At 41.2% G+C, this 23,009-nt stretch overlaps 2 protein-coding genes across 3 annotated transcripts in view; one reads left to right on the top strand and one right to left on the bottom strand.

The window, feature by feature from the left end:
- The window catches only part of LOC109531522 (CUB and sushi domain-containing protein 1), a 345,015-nt gene extending 341,316 nt beyond the window's left edge, over nucleotides 1-3,699 (top strand). For both annotated transcript variants that reach the window (XM_019895847.1, XM_019895846.1), the window contains one exon: nucleotides 1,047-3,699. In XM_019895847.1, coding sequence (XP_019751406.1) covers nucleotides 1,047-1,206 — 160 coding nt within the window. In that variant the 3' untranslated portion in view covers nucleotides 1,207-3,699. The remainder of the gene's footprint in view (nucleotides 1-1,046) is intronic.
- A 5,244-nt stretch (nucleotides 3,700-8,943) lies between these two features.
- myom2b (myomesin 2b) overlaps nucleotides 8,944-23,009 on the bottom strand; it is a 39,766-nt gene continuing 25,700 nt past the window's right edge. Inside the window, exon 41 of the mRNA XM_019895848.1 lies at nucleotides 8,944-8,953. The gene's annotated coding sequence lies outside the window, so the exon portion shown is untranslated. The remainder of the gene's footprint in view (nucleotides 8,954-23,009) is intronic.

The raw sequence follows: 23,009 nt of genomic DNA, 5'->3' as shown, positions 1-23,009 counted from the left end.
TACACCGAAAGTGGGCGTGGTTTAACCTGGAACGGGTGGGGCTTAAATCTGAAATTGACATGAATTGATAAAAAGTTGCCGTACTTCTTTATTTGAAAACTATTGATGGAACAGCCTCAAAATTAAGATTCAAAATGCTTTTGATCAAAGAAATAAAAGAACCACTAACACAACATGTTTTGAAAGGTGTTTATTGAATTGTGTTTTCAAGATCTGGGTAAACTTATGCAATTTATGCAAATATTCAGTTACGGCAAACAGGGAAATAATATATCTGCCTTGTTCAATGTATTTTTCTCAAAAGGACTGCAGTCAGTCCTACAAGTTTCCAACTGACTTCAAAAACATGCCGGTAGCTGACACGATCTGTTTGCACTGCGCATGGTACAAAACAAGTTTCCCAAACATCTTTAAATATCATACAAAGCGAAAAATAAGTGAACTGGCGAAAACTGAGTAACTGCCTCGTGAAACGTGAGCTGCAGTCAAGCCAAGCAGGAACCGAGAGATCACGGCTGCAGCAAGTCTGTCTAGTGGGGGGCGGTCACCGTGTGTGACTGGCCAATCACAGAGTAGATTCAAGTCTGAATACATAATTAGTTACCCAATAAGAACTTTCTTTCAGCCCCAGTATGGATAATGATGAGCTGTAGTCGTTTCATGCCTGTGAGCGGCAAAAATGCATTTTCTGTTCCGGATACTCATTTAAAATGAGTACCCGGCTCAGCCTTAGTATTTACCATTCTTAGCTGTCATGTATGTACACAACATAAGTCAAATGTCAAGAAAATCCTCAATAACGATTCCTGCTGAGTATAACACAACCGCAAAAGATTTTCGCTTTCTTACTTGTCACATAAGTGTCCGGATTTCGTAACGGAATTTGTATGACTTTATACATGTATGTATTTTTCCTCAAAACTGTGCTCAATTTCCAAACTGTCACTTCTTGGACATTTGGAGTTATAATTCCACAGCATTTTTGTCTGCACATGTCCTTTTCCAAATGATATCAGCAATAACCGCACTTTCTCTTCTGATTTCAGAACCCGGCCGAAGGTCCAGTTCAATGGCTATGTCGGCCATGAAAGCACCAATGGTCAGGCATCATTCGAAAACCCGATGTACGACACCAACATGAAGCCCACTGAGGCTAAAGCCGTTCGATTCGACACCACGCTCAATACAGTATGCACAGTGGTGTAGTCCAGCACGTCAGCCGCTACTCTAATTAGTGGCACAGTCCAACGGGGCTGTCCGCGATGTGGTTGAACTATCAGGACAAACAAGCAAACTCATGATTGGCACTCATCACGTGGGGCGGTCTGTGCCGCGGCATGCTGTTCAGCATACTCGGCACAGTGATGTGCCTCTGCTCCTACGTGACAGGAGCATTCGCCGCCTCCTTCTTTGGTAAAATTAGACAGTGATGTCATTAAAAAGGTTAGCTAATGGTCCAGGGATACGTGTTCAGACATAAAGAAAAAAAAAAAAGAGGGCTAGGGTTTTTAACTTCCATCTTTGAACATTATATGGCCTTCTGGTACCTTTCCTCCCACACTGATAGATGGTTGGCCCAATCTAATTCTACAGCCGCGTGCCAAATATATACACATGTATGCACAGTGCTAAAAGGCTTACTTGGCTCCACTGCTGCAGGCCAGACGTGTTTGACTGATGTGAGGTTGGATCCGCAGGGGAAGCAATCCTCCCCTCTTCCACCTTTCTAGGCTTAAAGTCCTAATTAGATGGTTCATTCATGTCAGCACAAATAGTGCAGGACAAACTTCCCCAGTGGGCATTCGGATGGGTTTGACAGGACTAAACCCGGGCTTCAAGGTAGTGTAGACAGCTTTTTTTTTCCGTCAGAGCTGTGACATTGCCCTCTAAATTCAGTTAAGGTAATGACTGAAGTTCCACCAGGCAATGTATTTATGCTAAAAGTACAGAATGTAAACAAACCGGTACCCGGATTAGTGTCTTCTACCTAGTAAGTGCAGGATCCATTAACGACATTGCCTTTCACTGAAGGACCTGCCAACAATCAGGCGGAAACTTCTGAAATTTGTAAATTATTCCACGCCCCAACTGATGATGTGCAGTAAATTCCCACTCAGTGCCACATACAAAACTGGTAAACAGGCAACCCATCCAGGATGGAGTCCGCCGTTTGTCCTTGAATGGGTTGAGTACCTGAACCTTTGACCTCATCCTAAAAGTGTTTTCAACCCCCTATAAATACTTACAAATGTCCAACACTGCCACAGTGGCAGCCAGACTTCGATGAAGCAGAAATTCAAATAATTGAGATGCTATACACAACTGTGAGGTTTCCAGAGAGCTGTCAAAAACAATCAAATATTCCGAGTGTCATACTTGGACCGGCCAGGTTTGCGTGCTTGCTGACTGAACAAGGGGAGACCTGGAGGCAATGAACTGTCAGGTTTGTCGACCCAGGAAACGTCTTCAAGTCTCAAGCTGGACAAGAATCTCAGCCAGGTGATATTTTGCACCAGTCGGTCACAAAATCAAAAGCAGATGAACACACGAAGAAGACTTGAGTGTAATTAGACAAATGGACGGAGGAAGTACTCTGTTGGGAAGGAGAGTCAAGGACAGGTCGCTACGGAAGCAGAGGCAAATTGTCTCTTCTGGCATTTTTTCTTCAGTGAAGATATTCATGAACAGACTCTAATGTTCAAAACCCAGTGGCCCAATGGGACTTCCCAATCTGCTGCTGGGGACCGCCCCAACTATAAACTTTATATAGACTCTTAAATTGCACAAATTTTGCACTAGTGTGTTTTTCTGACTGGGTTATGAAAAAAAAAGGAAAAAAAGAATAATTTTGGGGTCTGAAGTGGGTTTGGAAAACAAGTCCTTCAAATTAAGAGAATTTTATTCAAAGCTTCTATCTTTAAAAAAATACAATTAAAAAAAAATAACAGATGGCTACACACAGGGTTACAGAGTGTTTGTACATACACATATATATTTCAAGCCCAACGCCCGCAGGTGTGTTTTTATTGTTGTCGTGACAACGTTCTAGCCCACCCAGAAAGTTGAGACGAGTTTACCTGTGGACCTCCTGTGTCGTAATGACTTTCATGTTGTGTTAATGACCATGTCTGTTTCTGAAAGCTCATATTGAACACTGCTTTTACCCTAATGCTCACCCAAATAGCACACAGTGTGATGCTTTTACACTCGGATCACAGTGTACAAGACCATCTCAGAAAAAAAGGAGCAGACAGGAGATGTTTTCAGAAACAACCAAGTCTTAAAAAAAAAAAAAAAAAAACTTGTTTAATGCTCCACCACTCAGACCATCATGCGCCGCCCATTCCACATCTTTTAATATACAACCCGGCAACTTTAAAGAGCACACAGCCTGTGTGACTTCATCGCTTAAAGGTGCAATTTATCTAAACAAACTCTTGATCGCTGTATTTCAGCCTACGAATCAATCCGAGGCAGCGTATCTTTAAAAAGTTGAGTTTTCCAAACAGATTGCAAGAAACAAACTCCATGACCCTCAATGAATCAGTAAAGTCTCAGGTGAGAAATGCGTGAGATCATGAACAGGCAAGGTTAATTAACATGCAGTATATTTGCTCCGTATAATGCCCTTTGACATGAGATTGTGTTGCCTGAATGATGATGATCAATAAAACAGCATTCAGCTTTTTGCAAATTTTATATGAGCAAATGGCTGTAAGTTTGAGGAAACTCTGACATCGAAATAATGGAAATAAGACATACAACAATAAACATGGCAGTCTGACCTTTGATGATGCAGGCGCACTATGAAGGCGATTCACATTGCTGATTCCACTCATTTTTTTTTGTAACCAAATATTTTTGGAAATAAAAACTTAAAAAGATTAAAAACACAGCCTTAACACTGATTTAAAAAAAAGTGCAGTGTGACGAACATAGTCAAGCCTTGCGATACGACTGACCTGACTTACGGGCTATTTGAGGTATGAGCTGTTGTTCAGCCAATTTTAAATATATATTTATTTTTGCTTTGACTAAAAAGCAAAAATTTGAGATATGAGCACTATATGATGGAGTGGAACTCAACCCAACTCACTTTACAAGGAGCAGGAGTTTGGCATATAGCTGACAATTTTTCAAAAGAGGCTTCAAGCTGTTTACTAACAGTCTCGGTTGACGTTTACTGTCAAACCTAATGTAAAACAGAGAATTACATGTTTTGTGTTTCAAACAACCACATACTTTTCTTTACAGTCCATTTGGCTTAATTCTAACACATAATGGGAAATGCCATTGACAGGCTGAATAATTGGGGCTTACTGAACGGCTGAGATCGGCTCCATGTACAAAAACCAATTCCAATACAGCCGGGATGTGTAAAATAGAAATTAAGACAGAATACAATGATTTGAAAATCCTTCTCAACCTATATTCAACTGAATACACAACAATGACAAGATATATCATCTTTAGACTGATAAAGTTCATTGGGCTTTTTTTTTTCAAATATTTTCTCATTTTAAATTTGATCTCTGCAATGTTCCAAAAAAGATGCGACAATAGAATCATATCATTGTGTTGCATCACCGTTCCTTTTAACAACACTCACTCAGCATTTAGGAAGAATTCTTGCTTGATGTACAACTTCACTGGCTCAACTGTCCGGCGTCTCCATTCTTGTATTTTGTTATTCGTAATGCGCCACACATTTTAAATTGGAGGCATGTCTGGACTGCTGGCTGGCCATTCTTGTACAGTCCCTGGATAAGACGTTGCTTGGATGGCAGCATATGTTGCTCCAACCCCTATATGCAACTTTCAGCATTAATGGTGCCTCAGCAGATGTGCAAGATGCCTATAACCTGGGCACTAACACATCCCGATACCATCGCAGATGCTGGCTTTTTAACACTGCGCTGAGGACACCATGTCCATGGTTTCCAAAGACAATTTTAAATTTGGACTCGTCAGACCACAACACACTTTTCCACTTTGCATGGAAGTGTTTTGAGTAACGAATGTGGTTACAGAATGAAATTAATCGGAATCTTAAAGCACCACTTTACTTATAAAAGGTGCATAAAAGTATAGGAAACTTTGAATCTCAGAAGCGCTTCATTTTACAGGTTGCACTGCACAATTCATACAGTGACTTAAAACCAGTAGTGCCGCAGCAATATTGAAATTGGCCAAAAGCAGCTTGTTTAGTTGCTTCAAAATGGCATGACAACACGCACAGTCATTTCTCAGTAGCTTATGAGCCCCTTAATAATTTCAAAAACAGCCACTGTGCCGAGAGGGTTCCAGCGTTATGAGTGATGCACCAAGCTCACTGCCTCAAACACAAGTTGAGCATCCAGCTGAATTCCTGACATTTTAAATCAAAACATTGCACTTACGCATGATATTTCACGATCCAGCATCATCTATGTGTCTGGAACGATACGAAAGCTTGTCAAGTGCCCCCCCCCACCCCCACCCCCAAAAAAAAAATGCTGTTTTGATGTAACTGCTGTCAGTGTGAGTATTCCAGTGTCTGCCGGCTGGTTTCACACACTGCGCACAACGTTCTCACATTATGGTTGCACTTCAGGTGTTTTTCTTTAACCGGCATGACTTTGCCAGCCTCAAGTTCACATTTTGTCATGTTGCCTTGGAAATGATTCATCCTCAGTCCATCCGTGATGAGCTTGCAAACAATATCTTACAACTCCGTCCTTGCACAATTCACTCAAATTTGTATCAGGTTTGCTGGAAAATAATCTTGTAGGTTAAAAAACAAGTCAGATGTTTTATAAATTACTATGATAAAACATCTAGCATGAGAGGATTTTATTCATTCTGCAAAAATGAAAAGAAATGATGAATTCATGTAACAGAAAACAAACCCATCGTCAACCGAACAACCCCAAAGTGAGTGCCGCAGACTAAAAACTGCCGTTGTTAGAGTCAAAGCGTGCAACACGGCAGAATACACACAACTAAACAATGCCTTGTCCCAAAATTGTGAGTTAGATGTTTTTGTTTTGTTTTTTTCCATGCTGGCATGCGCACAGGCGCTCCATTGAATTGATCTCATTAAATCATTTGAGATTTTCCACAGAGCCAAAAGAGCATAATCGAGCCAGAAATTAAGAGGCTGCGAGGTTTCCACCGGCGTAATAAAAGGTCTAATTTTATCTGCTAATGGCACGCCGCTGATATCTTAGTGCGCCTGATCACAAAAAAAAGTCGACTGCTGTTTATTCTGCTGCGTAAAAGATTAGAGCCGCGCTTCCGGAGGTTACATTTGGGAGCCCGTGCACGGGCGGAGCTTGAGTTAAATGCACAGTGAGCGCGCGTGCGCATCGTCAAAGGTTACTCGTGCCATAATAGGGTCTCCAGCCCGCAGCTACAATCTAAAGTTTTAAGTTCGGGTGTTATCCAGCGACAACATTGAAGTAACATTTTCAGCAGTGAGCTGGATGGTACTTGCAGTTGTTTTACCATGGATATCCTTATTATTTACCTATTCTCAACATTTTCTCTCGGGCAACCTTGTCATGTTGAACTTGTGCAACTCAGTAGCCTGTAACCTTGCTTCACTTTGAGGAATTGTTGTTACTGTTTTTTTTTTCTATGTTTCAATGAAATTGCAGTGTGTGAATTATGTTTAAGCCACTGAGGACGAGACTGGGCTTCCTCCGTCTTTGTCGTTTTGGAGCCGAGTGATTGATTTTATTGCCTGGTCTAAAATTGAAGGGATTTGCATTATGTCTTGGTGATTTACATAACAATGATGACTTCTTCTGGATATTTTTTTTTTTTTACAGAATTGGTGGTTTTCCTCTGATTTTTCTATTGCAGACACCTTCAAATCTATAAATAATCCAAGAATGATGATAAATTAGAATTCACATATACTTGCATGGCCTTCAATGAAGCACTGCTTGCTTTCTGAGTCTTCTTTCAATCCCGGAAGGTCAATTTCTGAAATGTTATTGCCGGAGCTGAAGCCTGGTATCATGGGCGTGGCCATCCTGGAAATGCAAATTGGCTCCATGGTTGACCTCAACCTTCTTGAGAACAAAATTCTTCTGAAAGCTCTGCCTTTTCTCAATTCATTTCCAGATTGAAAAATGACAAAAATGGGATTAACCCTCTCCAGTTCAGAGTGGCTCATTTATCACAGTGTCATCTCAACAAATTTCAGACATGTTTTTTTTTTTTTTTTTCCAACACGGGAGGTCCTTCAGGAAGACAGCAATGTTCTGAGCGCCATCCGCACCGTTTATCATCGTCATCATTTTCTGTCACCTTGTTGTCATCCTGTGCCGCTTAACTTGAAGTCGGTGCAACATAAGAGACATTTTTGTACAGAAATCTATTTTTTATGGAGACTTTGTTTAAAAAAAAAATCTAGAAACTATTAAACATACTGTACTTTTTATGATTAATGATGTAGGTTGGCAAACATCTTGTTTATTGAAATAAATCAAGGTGTGTTTTTTTGGTATTATGGCCCATATGAAACGATTCAGGGCGAGGCGCAATTATCAGAATGAGTGATGTTGCTCTTACACAGGAACATAAAAACCATTTGCAAGATCAACACTGGAAATCTAGTAAATATGTTTATATGGTGCAACACAGTAGCAGCAGGGTAATAAAAGGACTGCAAAAGTCTTGGGCCACCGTTCGAAGTTGTTGTAATGATCATATACAGTGGAATGAGAATGTCACCCAGTGGAGCACAGACCAAGGCTGGAAAAAAAGAGAGTACCGTAAAATGTTAATGGGCTGCAGAATGTTGTAGTTCATGGAAGCTAATAAGCAAAGAGGCAGTGCCATCAAGATTCTAAGCGATGGCGACTCAAAAGTGGTTATTCTGTATCTTCTTCAAATCTTTACTGTTTGGAGTCATCATAAATAAATAAATGTATCTTTTTCATTTGACACAGCACAGAGAGTTTTGTTGACAGCCCTGCCACATTGGATTGATTAAAAATCGCCAATTCTAAAAAGTAAGGCTACAAAGTCGTGAAAAATCCTCCATTCTCTCATATGTCAAATGCTTTGGGTGTGTCCTCTTAATATGCCAAGTATATTTCCACCTAACAAGCTTTCGGAGTTTAGAATATATCCCACTGGATCATCCGTGGAATTTTCTAGACCACATGAACAAAGCTCAAAAGCAGCGATGTTAGTGTGAAGCCCCTGTCCACTTGCTGGCTGACAGTGTTTGTTTTTTTTTTTTTGGTTTTTTTTTCTGAGCCCGTCCAACAAGGAATCACCCAAAGCGGCCCTTTGAATTTGGAGACCTGTCAAGCTTGAAAACAAATAATAAAATAAAATACAAATAAATAAATTTGTTCTCACAAGCAACAACGAGGCGCTCTAAAACAGCTACAACAGCAGACTATCCAAAGGGAAGACACATTTTCAGAGGTGTTTTCCGCCACTTTACAACATAGATGAATGAAGTTTTATTAAAAAAAAAAAAGTTCATTAAACTGGTAGGTAATGTTTGTTCACAATTTGTAAATAGGTTTTCAGCAGTTATGTAATGCAGTACTACAATTTCTAACAGGGGTTTTGATGTGCTGTCGCTGAAGCTATCGCCACACCTATGTAAAGAATAAGCCAACCAGGTAACATCGATTTTCAAAAGGGTGTCGTTAACTATTATTTAGGGCTGTGCACGAATCGGCGGTGACCTCAAATAGACAAACAAATTGGTTGTTAAAAACGAGCAGCGAATCAGGATTTTCAGATTTGAGTCGGAACGGGTCATTGCGAAATGTCGCGTGTTTTGTCACAGGGGAAAGTTTGAGTGGCAACGCTCACAATATATGTGATGTCTTGTGTTGCGGAATGAATCATGCCAAGTGGCAAGCTAGCAACAAACTCTTTAACGAGAACAAAAAGGATTACTGTTGACCGGAATCACGCCAAAACAATAACAATAACCGGTCTTAAAGGTGTAATTTTTCCTTTCTCTCTCGCCTGCCCTCCCACATCCTCTCTCTTGTTACCTTCACGCCCCCCGCCCCCAGTCCATAGGAAACCACAGAACTTGTGAAGGTCGCTACGGTATGTCTGTGATGGAGTGTACATTGTGTGTGAAAGTGCGCTGCGTTCAATTAAGCTGTTCAGCATTCAGTCATTAAAGCCCTGCTAAGCAGTGTATCAAAGACTTTGTTTATTTGCTGTTGGTCTTTGATACCGTCCGAACAAGCGACTGTGCAAACTTGGATGCTGGACCACAGACAAAAATATCCAGGTTAGCTTGGCGCGAGCGAGCAGCTGGTATTATGCCAGCAGATTGATTGAAAATTTGTCCAAAAATAACACCCTGCAGTTTGTTGTTGGCCTCTGTATGGTGAGGGATCTTGGAGGTTTAAGTAAGTTGTTTTAAACTAAAAATGAAAACCTTCCTGTAGGTTGACACAGCTGCATTAGCGGTTTTCAAAAACCTAAGAGGCTTTGTAAAGTGCGTTGGACATCATATGGCGTCGACGAAATGCTGTATCACTACATCAATTGCCATTAGATCAAATTGGATTTTTTTTCTGCAAAATACCACTAGAAACCCATTTGAGTTGATTCAGGGTCCGCTGCTTTATCTGTCATGGAACAGCAAACATGAATTTTGCTTGCGAGTCTGAGCGCTGCTATTTACGATCAAAAAGGCGGTTGTGGATGTAAAGGTTATTAAAACAAAATTAGTGGTGACCTAAGACTTTAAATATTGGTTACTTTCCTGTCATCTGAATCATAGATCATCACAGTTCATGGTATTTTTTTAAGGATGTTTCTACAGTGTTCTTGTGTAAGAGTAGCACAAGGTCCTATATTTGTAACTGCTATGTAGACAATGGTTGTCGCAGATTTTCATATTTCATGATGGCCCAAAGAAGAAGCAACCTACTCCTCCTGGATTAAATGGGAACAAATTAACAGATTACGGAGGTTCCTATTTAATTGTGATTATGTCGCCATGTTTCAAAACCACCTTTGCTATTTTTATGTCTTCTGGTAAAGACCGAAAGAGAAGACTAAATAGCGCAAGTACTCCGAAAGTGTGCAAGCATACAATTTGTGAATGCAGTCTCATAACCTGTTGTCAAAGAGACTCACCCTTTATCAGCTATTTTGAAGATATTATTTGAGAATAAAGTTTTTTTATACAACAACCACTTTGGCAATGTGTGCTGCCTTGATCTGACAAGTTTCTTTCCAATTAAGACTGCATAGAGCGAATATAAAATAACAAATCAGGCGCTGTGTTTGTGCGTGATTGAAACACATCGGCGACATCCTGGGCTCAAAGCAGCGGAAGCCTTCCAGTGTGGGGTTTGCATGATTGCGCCTCTCTCAGGTGTTCTATCCTCTTCACACAGTGTCACAAATTTCACACCTAGCACAATTCAAGTCAGAACCATTACTAAGGTGAAGTTCTTGGTCTTTTATCAAACCATTTTGATGGAAATACATAATGTTAAAGAGGTTTACAGACCTTTGTGGCCGCACATATCTAGGCCTCAACGTATGGGGCTTTTTTTTCTGCATAAAAACTTTCGGCATCTTTTATGCCAGGGCAAGTCTAGTTTAGCGTGTTTGGAAATTTGCAGTTCTGTGGATGTGTGGTGGATATCATGGTATTTCATTCATAAATATGACAAGATTGTGCATTAATTCCCATAAATCATTGTACAATCAATACATTGGATTAATCATCATCATTACTTTAGTTTTAAAAGCACTTCCCTTACCACGGCGCAATTATGAGTGGTGGGAGGGCTGTATGCACCATCGGCGTAGAAGGCGGTCTCCAATTGCCCATTAGTTCACAGTGGGCAACTTTACATCATCAAGTAGAGGAGCGCTTGAAGTCCCTTTTAACTATATTCTGGGCACCAATCTCCTGCCTGGACTCCAGCAAGTCCTGCCACCACATACCGTAGTTTGCGCACGTCTACAGCGCTGAATGGAAAGGGTTGAGGGGAGCCGCTTCCATTTGCTGAGAAAGAAGCCAGCTGGAATCACTCCTACAACGGCGATAACGCCCCTTTTCGAGCTACGCCTGTCTATACAGTCAGAATGCATGTTACGCTTGCGCTGGGCACATAATGCGTCCATTGGTTTTGCTCAAATAATGAAATGTCATCTCTAAATCTTAACCCTTTCATGCACCTTGTAACCTGATAACATGATAAGCCGTCCACCATAGTAACCGCTGTCCCTGAAAGGGTTAAACTCTGCGTGTAACTTCAGTGAAGGTTGTGAACGGTTCAGCAGTCATTTTACTATTGGCCTCCTCGATCTATACAGATATTATAATTTCATTCCAAAACGTGGAAAGAAATGCCAACCAAAGGCAGGTTACCATAGTTACTGCCAGGTTGGTCATGTACTTTCAGACCCACAAATCACATCAGAAATAAATCGAGACACGATAAACAAGTAAAAAGGTTCTATCTGCCTGAGCAGTCAACCTGCTCGGAAATATAGAACAGCACGGTGAAACTATATTTAGATATATTTATTTGTACCACAGACACTAACAACCTGCTTTCTGAGTGCAACCACTGAACACTCCAGTCGAAAAGACTCTTAAAAGGAAATAGTGACTAAATGGATAAGAATACTTAAAACAATGTAAAATGAAAAGAAAATGTATACACTTGGAGCGGTGCACGTTGATTAATGAAACAGCCGTAAAGCAGCTTCTCCAATTACTGCGATAAGAGCTACGGTGAGATTTGCTGGAGATCAAGTTGGATCTGGCACACATTTTAGATTGTAGTGGGGATAAAACATGTAAGAGACGCTGCACGACACATGTAGAATTTTTTAATTTCATGCCAGAGCAACCATGGAGAACATTCACTTTTTGGGTTTAACTCAGCCTCAATGAATTCCTTGACAGCAGACACGAAAATGTATTACCCCGTATGAATCACGTAACGGCATAATAATAGTTTTTAAAAAATGGAATATTTTACAAGTCTAAGTCAACTGAAAGACAAAAGGACATCTCACTTTGCTTTATTGGGCATCATGCAAGAGTTTATTTCCTGACTGACAACAAAAGGTGAGATTTGTGCCTTAGCACGAAGAAATTTAATTTGAAATCATTTTGTAGAATTAACTTGAGCACAAAATTAGAAAAGGATAATTCGAACCAGCGTGGCAACATTTGTCACAGTATACAGTACATCATGCCCTGCAGGGGTGCCGGGTTCGAATCCAGCTCCGGCCTCCCTGTGTGGAGTTTGCATGTTCTCCCCGGGCCTGCGTGGGTTTTCTCCGGGTACTCCGGTTTCCTCCCACATGATAATTCGAACCAGTGTGGCAACATTTGTCACAGTATACAGTACATCATGCCCGACTGGCATTGTACCTACTTCATTCAAGTTTTTTGAAAAATAAACAGGAAATAGATGACTAGCAACGGTACCTTGTCAAAACTAATGATTTTGCTTTGCAGTGATCAGAATGGAATGATTTCACAGTCGGGGAAAAAAAAAGGAAAACTGCCTCTTTTTTTTTTTCGTTTGACAGTATACAAATAGTTGGCTCTTTGGAGTGACTGCCCGCCAATCAAGTGTGAAATTAAACAGCCAAGTCAATCGTTGTTATCTGCCTATCCCTCAGAAGCGAGCCATTCTGCACTTCTGACCCACTCTTATATAATTTGGGGCTAATTTGCATAATAACCACCCCCTGCATTCAGTTTCACCATCCAAAAATTGGTCATTTTTACACACTCATAATTGTTTTCCTCTATTTGAGTTGTATTTAAACATTTGGGAGTACAATGGCCTTCCCCCCGGCCACTAGTGTGAGCGCACTTGAATCAAAATCTCCATCCATTTTCTGAACCGCTTTATCCTCACAAGGGTCGCTGGAGCCTGTCCCAGCCTTCTTCGGGCAGTAGGCGGGGGGACACCCTGAACCGGTTGCAAGCCAATTGCAGGGCACAAACGGACGAACAACCATCACACGCTCACACTCACACCTAGGGACACTTTAGAGTGTTCCTTTCACCTGCCATGCATGTTTTTGGAATGTGGAAGGAAACCGGAGTACCCGGAGAAAAGCCACGCAGGCCCGGGGAGAACATGCAAACTCCACACAGGGAGGCCGGAGCTGGGATCGAACCTCTGCACTGTGAGGTCGACGCGCTAACCACTGGACCACCAGGCCGCCCGGATCAAAATCTCTTCACTCAGAATACATGAGGCCCCAGCCCTACTCTCATCAGCAGAAAATATGGGTGAGTAATTTAAGTTCTGGTGACTGTCAACAACTGTTTCAAAGAGAACATGGGAGAAGTAGAAAACACCAGTCTCGCAAAGCATTTTTTCAAGTGAGGTATTGAAGTGTGGAGAAGAGGTGAAAAAAGTTGTTCATCATATCTCAAAGATTGTGCGGGTGTCTGTTACATAAGAGAAAAGATGTCATCCTTGAAGCTCCTTTATCAGATGTGAAGATTATCAGGGAGTTATCATGAAGGCGATGAGTCTTTAAATACTTGTAAACAAATGTATAAGCAGGAGTGAGTCAGCCTGGAAGTCATTATCAGGTCGGGTGCATCTGCCCCATGATAAAATCAGCACCCATTAAAACCTTTGCTGCTTCAGGTGTAATTAGATGTTTATTTCACGATATTGGCACATGGTTCACTGTCCCAGAATTCCATCCTCTCTTTCAATGGCGAGTTTAGTAACACATCTACATGTTTTTGTTTTGTTTTCCCAGGGGGCCTTTGACACAACCAGAAACCATATCTTGGGGAAACACTGAAATGCTATTATGTACTTATTGAACTGGCCTGTCGCCTAAACTGGAAACTAGCAGTGCATTTTGGCATCATTGCGGGGTTTGGGGCATGATTATCATTTTGGCAGCCTGCGCAGTTGGCAGAGTGGCTGAATTATATTTTGCTATCTCGCTCCCTCGTCGCATACGTGTGCGCATGCGACAGCGAATGAAGGATTCCTTCAGGGCAGAGCCTCCTGAGTCTGCTCTCATCTTCCACTGTCCTACACTCCTCTGTCTGTCTGTTGCATCCTTTTCTCACTTCTTTTCGCTGCTCGCCTGAGCCGTATGATGCTGGATATTCAACATGGCAGCAAGTTAGGAGGGGAACACCTCTTGCAGAGAGATAGAGCGAGACATGAGGAAGTAAAATCAGTGGCGAATTTATATCGGGGAAAAATCTCTGCCGTCTACAGTCGGCTGAGAGCCAATCACAAAAGTTGTAGACTTTCTTCAAAGTGTGTGTCTCTCTTCCTCGCTGCAACTCACAACTCTCTCTTGGCTTGACTTCAGAAGTATATCCTCTGAAAATAACCTCTGGACCAAACACTAACCTTTTACTACGGGACGGTGACTTGAGTGATCATGTGGTGAGAAGCTAAGCGTTGCGCATCTCATGCTTCACTTTACTGCAGCTTTTCCCAAACTTTAGTGTGGCACCCAAAAGGAGTCATAGCTCTAATTTTGTTGGGTCGTTGATTGTCGGAATAAAAACGGTTGGGTTTTATTCACTGTGAAGGAGACATGCGTTTGGGTTTTGGTGTTGAAGTGAGAAGTTTGGGCAGAGAAAACAGGAGAGGCGGTGGAAGAGTTCCTTTTTGAATATGTGTATATTCATTTGAAAAAAAAAGTACTTGATACAGTCAAACCTCAGTTTTCGTCCATAATCCGTTCCATAAGGCTGTTCGAAAACCGAATTGTTCGAAAACCGAAACCACGCTATCATCCGAGGCATAAAAAACTCTAAATTTTTGGTCGAAAAACGAATTGGTCGAGAACTGAGACGTTCGAAAACTGAGGTTTGACTGTACATTAATTTTTATTATTATTATTATTATTATTATTATTATTATTATCAGCAGCTACACTGTCCCTAGGTGTGAATGTCAGTAGTTTGCCTTTGTTTGGCTGTATGCGTCCATCAATTGGTTGGCAACCAGTCGAGGTGGTGCCCCACCTCTCAACTGGAGTCAGCTGTGATGTCGCTGGCGACAGACGGAATCCTTGCCTCGCCAAAAGCGTCACTTTTCAGAACACCCCAAAAATGTCACATTTGTTCAACCATTAGCATTGCATTAGCAAAAAGAGGAAGCTATTTTCAACACTTTAAAAATAAAATAAAATAAATAACACCCACATGTATGGACTTGCCAATAGTATATATTTCTGAAAAAATATGAATTTGTGACATAGGAAGTTTCAGCCCAACGCCAACGATATGCTGCAGCATACTTGTGACCCGAATGACGATAAGTAGTAAATAATGAAAATGGATTTATGATAGTGATTTAAAAAGGGTATCTACTCACAGTGAATATTTCCTCCCCAAATCACAATACTTCGTTGATAATTAATTTGGATTTCTGGGCCGGAAAGAGCTGAATTAGAAACAACATATTAGTAATGGTAGTTTGCACTGGTGTTAAGCTACAGTGCAGATCCTCTCGGCTGTAGCTTAATAAGATCAAAAAATAAGAATAAATTTTACAAACTCATTATGCAGTAGGCCAAGTATTTATTGGAGCTCATTTGATTATGTGGCTGTAAATAACGTTGAGCCAGCGAGTGTGTGTAATTACCAATTTTGATGCGTAGGTACGCGGATGTTGTTTGATTTGACTTGATGTCTTTAATTTTCTTTGCATGGCTTCTAGCCTTAAATTATGTTCACTTGCATTTCTGACCCCGTTGATCTGCAACTGTGTGTCGAAAATGAATCAACGGATAGACTGAGGACAGATCTACTTTAATCTATCATATCTGTCCTGCAGTGATGAGAAGTGAAGCCACATTTCCAAGTCATCTTTTTTTTTTTTTTTGTCTTATTTCCCTCCGTGCCGTGTGACGGCAGTCAATGTGTTTTTGTCACTTGTCATTGTGACTTTGGAGCCTGAGAGCAGCAGGTGCCAAATGAAAGAGACTTTATCATCTTACAGGGTTGGCTGAGAACATTGAAAATTGGTCGGAGGTGCTGCATATTTCAGCTAATGCTTTGATTGTGAAGTAACACATAAATCAGAGGATCTATTCATTACCTCCACTGAGAGGCTTGCGTTCTTTTTCATATTTATGTATCACACCGAGACCTGTTGCTTTGTCTGCGCTGTTGAATATGTTATCGCTCTGACAGAGAAAGGCCGACCGGTGTGCAGCTGATTAGTTTCGCTAATTGACCCGAGAATTCAGGGAGTGCCCGGTGGTCTAAGTTCATTTGTAATTTGCAACAAACCACATCAAATCACATCTCATAAAAGGGGCCATGAAGGTTCTTAGTGCATCATGTCTTTTCACAAATCAAGAAACAAAAGGGGTGGACGTGAATGTCCAGTGCCGAACACATCGATTTGACCACTAAATAATTTGAATTGGTTTGTTTTCTGTAATGATGACTAAACAGTGAAGGAAGTCTTTCAAGTTTGTGTTGTTAGCAAAGTATATTGTCCATGTTCGAAGATAATTTTTGAAAGCATGCTTGCGAAGGTAGCAAATGTTGGCTTCGTCAGCTTTTCTGATGAATGTTGGTGAAAATTAGGGGGTCGCCTCTGTCATTAGCGACATTTGGCACAAATGTTTGAGAAAGTGTTTCCCAAAGGCAGATGGCGACTATTAGCAGTCATTTGGAACAGTATTGTGAAGATTAGCAACTATTTGGCACTCCTTTGCCGCTGTTTGGGAACCTTTGCGACCTATTGCCAAGTTTTGGAGTAGCAGGCAAATCTATGGGCCCAACCTCCTCATTGCCTTCCTCTTTGTACCTTGTTTCCCCTGGCATGATGATCAAAGTGGAAAATGGATCCTGATATCTCACTGAGCGCCAAATACACAAATGGGTTTCCGTGTATTGTAACCATGGTAACCATAGACATGTCTCCACCAGTCACGAATCAAAAATAATTGCGACTGTTTACAAATGCTTGCAAATGTTTCGCAAACAAGCTGTGGATTTGCAAGACATCCAAGTAAAACAGTGAACGTGTTTGCAACCTTTTCCAAACCCTGACGCCTTTGCCGCTCAGTCATAGAAGGACTTAACCTCTTATTGGGGTGCAGTATAGCTAAAACAGAGCCAAGTTAAACACTCGGGACATGATGTGCACATCAGCATTTGTCAGCCGCAATTGCGAGTTACTAATTCCTTGGCCTACTTACTCCACTACACTGTGCACTACACTATGCAGTTACTTAGCAAGCTATATGCTAACACTCAGAAAGTGAGTCTTCCCTGGATGTCACAATGTACGGAACAACTCGGGGTCTTTATTAACATTCCCAAGGGTTATGTATTTAGTGTTATTCCAGCGACTGTACGATGTTGGGGCCTGGATTGTGGCGGGTATATAACGAGGAGGAAGTACAGTATGTGCTCAAATGTCCTTCATGTAGCGTGAGCTACAAACTGAATAATGTGTGCTACTGTATATAACCAGCATCTGACTATCCCTGAAGCGTCTCTGTTTTGCTAACCCACAACATCAAGCAAGGAAGTGACACCGCGGATGAGATCGCCGCCCATCCGATGGCCGAGAGTAGCTTGGGAGCTACTCTCGGCCAATCAGTTTTGACATAAAATTACTCATAAATGATACTGAAACAGACTGTACAAATGAAATAAATGTTTGGGGAATAAGAGTACATCAGTTACATCAAGAAAAAGTCAGTAAAATTGAGTCTAAAAGTGGGTCCATACAATAACGGTGAGGAAAGCGCGGTGAGAATCACAATGACGTAGGGATGGACTGACCAATACAGTTTGGTTCCCCTTGAAATAATGACGGACTGACGATAACGGACAGGTGGCCCAGCCGCTGTCGAAGGAAGAATGAGTGATGGGCAAGTGATGCGCCCACCTCTGCAAAAAATACAATTTAAATGCATGAGGCAAGGGAGACTTAGCATCTGGGGACTTGTTTTCTCCCTTACATTGCAACTGTCTCTTCAGACGTTCTATAGCTTCTATAGCTTGACTCCAGGGAGGCGATTTGCCTGGAGGCGACTGCCCTCGGGCCCTGCACCTCTTTACGCATCTCCGGTGCTTAAGCTAGGTACAACATTCACTCTTCATGGTGCTAACACATAAGTGCAACACATGCATACGAGATTCAGATCTGTTTGGTGCAGTGCAGTATTGAGGTCTTCAAAGTAAATATTACTTGCTGCTCTGGAAGTCAATTTAGGCACACAGTGTACCTTATCTCTGCACTATCATGAGGGTTAAACAGTTTCAGAAAATAGATGAATGGATATTTAGGTGGCTCTGGTTATCGTGTCCTCTATTTGAGAGGTGTTCCTAATTGTTTGCTCAGCCCATTCATGTACTTTGTACATGAGAGAGGCAGGAGTTTTACACCACACTAAACTTCAATAGTTAATTTCACGAATTACTACACACACTAACTAATGGGCTTGATTTGCCTGCCTGAGGCGCCTCACTTCATTCACATTGCAATACATTCAATAAAAAGACTAAAGTATTGCATAAAGTGCTTTTTTTTTGCACATTATATCTGTGTAAAGCACTTTATGAGCTCTCTATGTAAAAAGTGCTACTATATAAATGAACATTCCTTCAGCTCAAAAATTTGCTCTCCTCCATTTTTGCTAACATCTGCTGCACCCTATTTACATCGAAATTAGATGGACCTGAATTAATTGCGCTCTTCTCTGCTGCTTGCTGCCAAGTGAAAGCCATTATTATTATTATTCATTTTTATTCTCGAACGATGATTCTTGTCGCACAATTTCTATCGATCGCAAAAGCACTCATAGAACTAACAGCACAAACATGGCTTTGTACTGAGTTTGTAACACACAACTCACTGCTTTACACCCAATTTCCAAATGATCAACACACTCCCTGCAAAACTGTACACATTTACGGCTATTATTATTACGCTATTCTGACAACTGTCTGGTTTCACTGTCACAGGAGAAAACTGTTTTCGATAATTAGGTCACTTTGCAATCAGCCTGAGCACTATAAATAAGCCATAGGTAAGCTGTCGGTGTGAAGTACAGTGAAGGGAGCAGGCAGAGTGAGATGTGTGAGAATTTGAAGAGGCCGAGGAAGGCGACGTGGAGGTGAAGAAGCAAGCTGAGGAGGAGGACAAGAAGGTTTAGGAAGGAGGCAAGTAAGAAACAGAATTACTGAACGTCATCAGTGTATAGTCTGTTAAAAAAAATGTATCGAGAGGAGTAAAAAAATATGACTGGTCCATAAAGCAAATCTGACGCTTCATTTTCCCCTCACTACTTTTTACTGACTGCATTTTAGTGTATGGAATCATGACTGTGGATGGGATGATAAACAATGACTTCTCGGACATGTCAATACAAAAATCAAATTTTTACAAAGGATTGACTAGTTCAGTAAGACGTATTTGCTGTTGCAAGACAGCTGGGATGTTTTGCCATTTTGGTGAAAGGTTTTATTATTTGTGTGCAAAAACTGCGATTAGTGACAAAAAAATTTGCTTGAGCGATCAGAAAAACGAATGCTTGAAGGCCAGCTATAATGCAACCTAACCTCAATAAAACAAGGAAAACAAATGTAAAAACACAGGAAATATAAAATTTGATATTCAAAAAATTACTATAAAAATCAATTCATCACGGCCACCCTTTACCACGTCTAACACTTTTTCAATATCATTTTGAAAAGACCAGTAGTTAACGTGAAGACTGAAGAACGTGTGCGCGAATGCGTGTGTGACTGAGTGAGTGAGTAGGTGGCAGTGAATCTTCTTGACAATGATTGGCCATGACAGGGGAAGCAATTTCAATTGTTCACACCCTTTCCCTCAAAGTGATTTTGCCACTGGTCCATTCCTCAAGCTTTGCGACTTATTTCTTTTTAACGTCGTTTTATTTGAATGACATATAGAACCCGATTAATGAAGGAAGCATTTCATTCGCAATGACGCAAAGAAAAAGACAAAGACACACACACACACACACACACACACACACACACACACACACACACACACACACCACTGACTTTATCACTATAACCGTTGTGCAAGTGTCCTTCACTCGTTCAGCTTCAAATTGGAATGATGATGCCACACACTGAGTGCATTTTTTTAAATCTAACACATTTCCGGGGTATTATTCCTCTAATTTAACGCAAAATGAAATATGGGTGTTAAAATACAAATATATGCAGATTTGATGGCCACAGTTTAAAAAATAAAATATATGTGCTACAACTAACAGAGAAGTTTTCCTTCCATCCATATCATAAAATATTGACATGAATTAAGTTGTTCAATATTATTCAGTCATTATCGTGTATCAATCAATTTCTTACTTTTGATCAGTTAAGGGGGCCACCATTCAATGAATTGTACTTTTCAAGTCTTTTTATGTCAAAGTCTGCATATAAGTGTCGATTTGTGATTTGCAAATTGTTTTAGAACTTTCCGCCGTTCAGTTGTTGTGCTCTGGAACACCCTACAAAGCCACAAGATGGTGGCAAAGCTAATATAAAAGTAGTGCTTTGGCCACATGTGGTGTCTTGTTACGAAGAAACGATGTCTAAGTCATTGAATAATGAGCTTCTCTGAGATCAGCCAACACCCTGGCTAATATTAAAGTAGCGCTTGGCATCATTTTTTGGCCAGTAGATAATTATAAACTTTTTGGAGTTGGCGCATCAAGTATTCATGTTTTTATTTAAATTCCACCGTGGCTAAAATTGTGCTGCCATCATTGTCTTCTAAGTTTTAATGAGTTTAAAAGATAAGGTTTGTGTGAAAGACATTAAAACGTTAAAAATATTAACAAGTAAGGAAGTTGAATGATTTTGACGTACCCCAAGATTGATCCAGAAGTCACTTAACAGCCATGGCTCACCTTGGTGACACTCCCTGCAGTTGGAATGATGAGGCGGGTGAAGAGTTGAACTTGAAGCAGGTAATTGCGAAACTTCTTCTGAATGTGCCCCTGAACCCTTGGAGGAAGGAGGGGGCTCCATTCACTGTGGCCTGGCAGTTCAGCGTAAAGAGTCAAGGAGTAAATGTGGTGCACGGAAGAGGTAGTTGAGGGTCACCCAGTGTACCACATGATCAACTTCGCAAGATTTCAGAATGCTCACACAAAAAGAAAATTGCTTCTTTTAAAAGACAGATGATTTGGCTGTGTGATTTGTTGATTGTGGAACTGCATGGTATCCAGAGGAGACAAAAGTCACCATCTGCAAGAGTTCTGGAAAGAAAGGCGGCACGATAAAAGATTCAATCACAATGTTGAGTTTTGTCTAATGGGTGCCCAACTGCTCAACATGGTCTAAATTTTTCAAACTGGAGAGCCAACAGGGTAACCGTGTCACGTGGTTTCCTATTGACCCACCAGTTGTCTTAGGCTCGGCAAAGCTTCCCTAAATTTCACTGAGTCTGCGGAATCCATGGTGGTTGGTTTATTCTGAACCGAACTGAACAATGCTTTGGATTCCTGGAATGCAGGCTCAGACAAAGTGCGACGACAAAAATTTTCATGACAGGAAAGCACACCAACCAAGTACAAACCGAAATCGCTGGTCTCAAAGAGCCAGGAAAAAACCAACGCAGAAAACAAAAAGCGCTAGCAAAATGGAACAACGAAAATACAAAGTTTGATGACAAAATAGGTACAGATGACGACTGACAGAACCCTTTCTACGAGGTCTGCAATACAAAACTTGAAGCACAACAGCAATCAAGGTCAATAATCTGACAAGAGACGAGGCAGTTTGGCAGTCCTTAAATACATGGCATGATGGGTAAATGCGGAAAAGGTGAGCCTGCTGGAGGGAAACGCCCTTCACTCCAGCTGAGGCTGAAAACAAAACAAACACACGGGCGTGCCAATCACTGTGTGTGCGTGTGTGCATGTGTGTGTGTGTGTGTGTGTGTGTGTGTGCCTGTGAAGCTGCAAAATCATTTAAATTGGGTAAAGAAGGTAGAAATGTGTGATTCTGATCTCTACCAAATTTCTCTGTCAGAAAAAGACCCCGACCAGCCGCCTTGCAATTTCACAGTGATTGGAGAATGAGTGAAAAAAAGAGGGAGAGTGAGTGGGGACTGCGAAAAGAGGTGGTGGTGGTGGGGTGAGGGTGGGTTGGGGGAGGGGGGGGCTCTAAATGAAATATGGAGACAGATAGAGGTTAGAGGCAGACACAGCTTCAGGAAATAGACTTACTACACTATGTACAATGTAATATAGGGTTAATTTTGTCTGTAGTTGAGCTGTGGAACTGTCAGATGGGTCTTACATGCTCAACATCATGTTGCCCTTGAGCATCATCATCATCATCATCATCTAGCGTTTTGGCGCATCGACGAAGCAAGTGCTCGGAACAGTAAATGGTTTTGCTATTGGAGAAGGTTCCAACATCGAGTAGAGAAATAGCGAGCAAAGTAAAAGAAATCAACAGTGACATCAAAAAGAAAGAAAAAAGACTATTTTCTTGTGAGGGAGGGAGTGTGTGAGAGGGGGACAGAGAGGGAGTGTGTGAGAGGGAGGGAGGGAGGGTTGGGGGAGGGGGGGCTCTAAATGAAATATGGAGACAGATAGAGGTTAGAGGCAGACACAGCTTCAGGAAATAGACTTACTACACTATGTACAATGTAATATAGGGTTAATTTTGTCTGTAGTTGAGCTGTGGAACTGTCAGATGGGTCTTACATGCTCAACATCATGTGGCCCTTGAGCATCATCATCATCATCATCATCATCTAGCGTTTTGGCGCATCGACGAAGCAAGTGCTCGGAACAGTAAATGGTTTTGCTATTGGAGAAGGTTCCAACATCGAGTAGAGAAATAGCGAGCAAAGTAAAAGAAATCAACAGTGACATCAAAAAGAAAGAAAAAAGACTATTTTCTCAAAATCTTGTTGTGATTAGTTGCATGACCAAAGAAAGAAACCGTCACATTAACGTATAGTTAATCACTATTTGTTTGTTTGTTAGGGGGTTTTGGGGGAGTGGGGGGGGGACACAAAAAA

The sequence above is a fragment of the Hippocampus comes genome, unplaced genomic scaffold (assembly GCF_001891065.2).
Source record: "Hippocampus comes isolate QL1 unplaced genomic scaffold, H_comes_QL1_v1.1 scaffold80, whole genome shotgun sequence".
Classification (NCBI taxonomy): domain Eukaryota; kingdom Metazoa; phylum Chordata; class Actinopteri; order Syngnathiformes; family Syngnathidae; genus Hippocampus; species Hippocampus comes.
The sequence above is the reverse complement of the archived record's forward strand: the minus strand, read 5'-3'. Positions and strand labels throughout refer to the sequence as shown.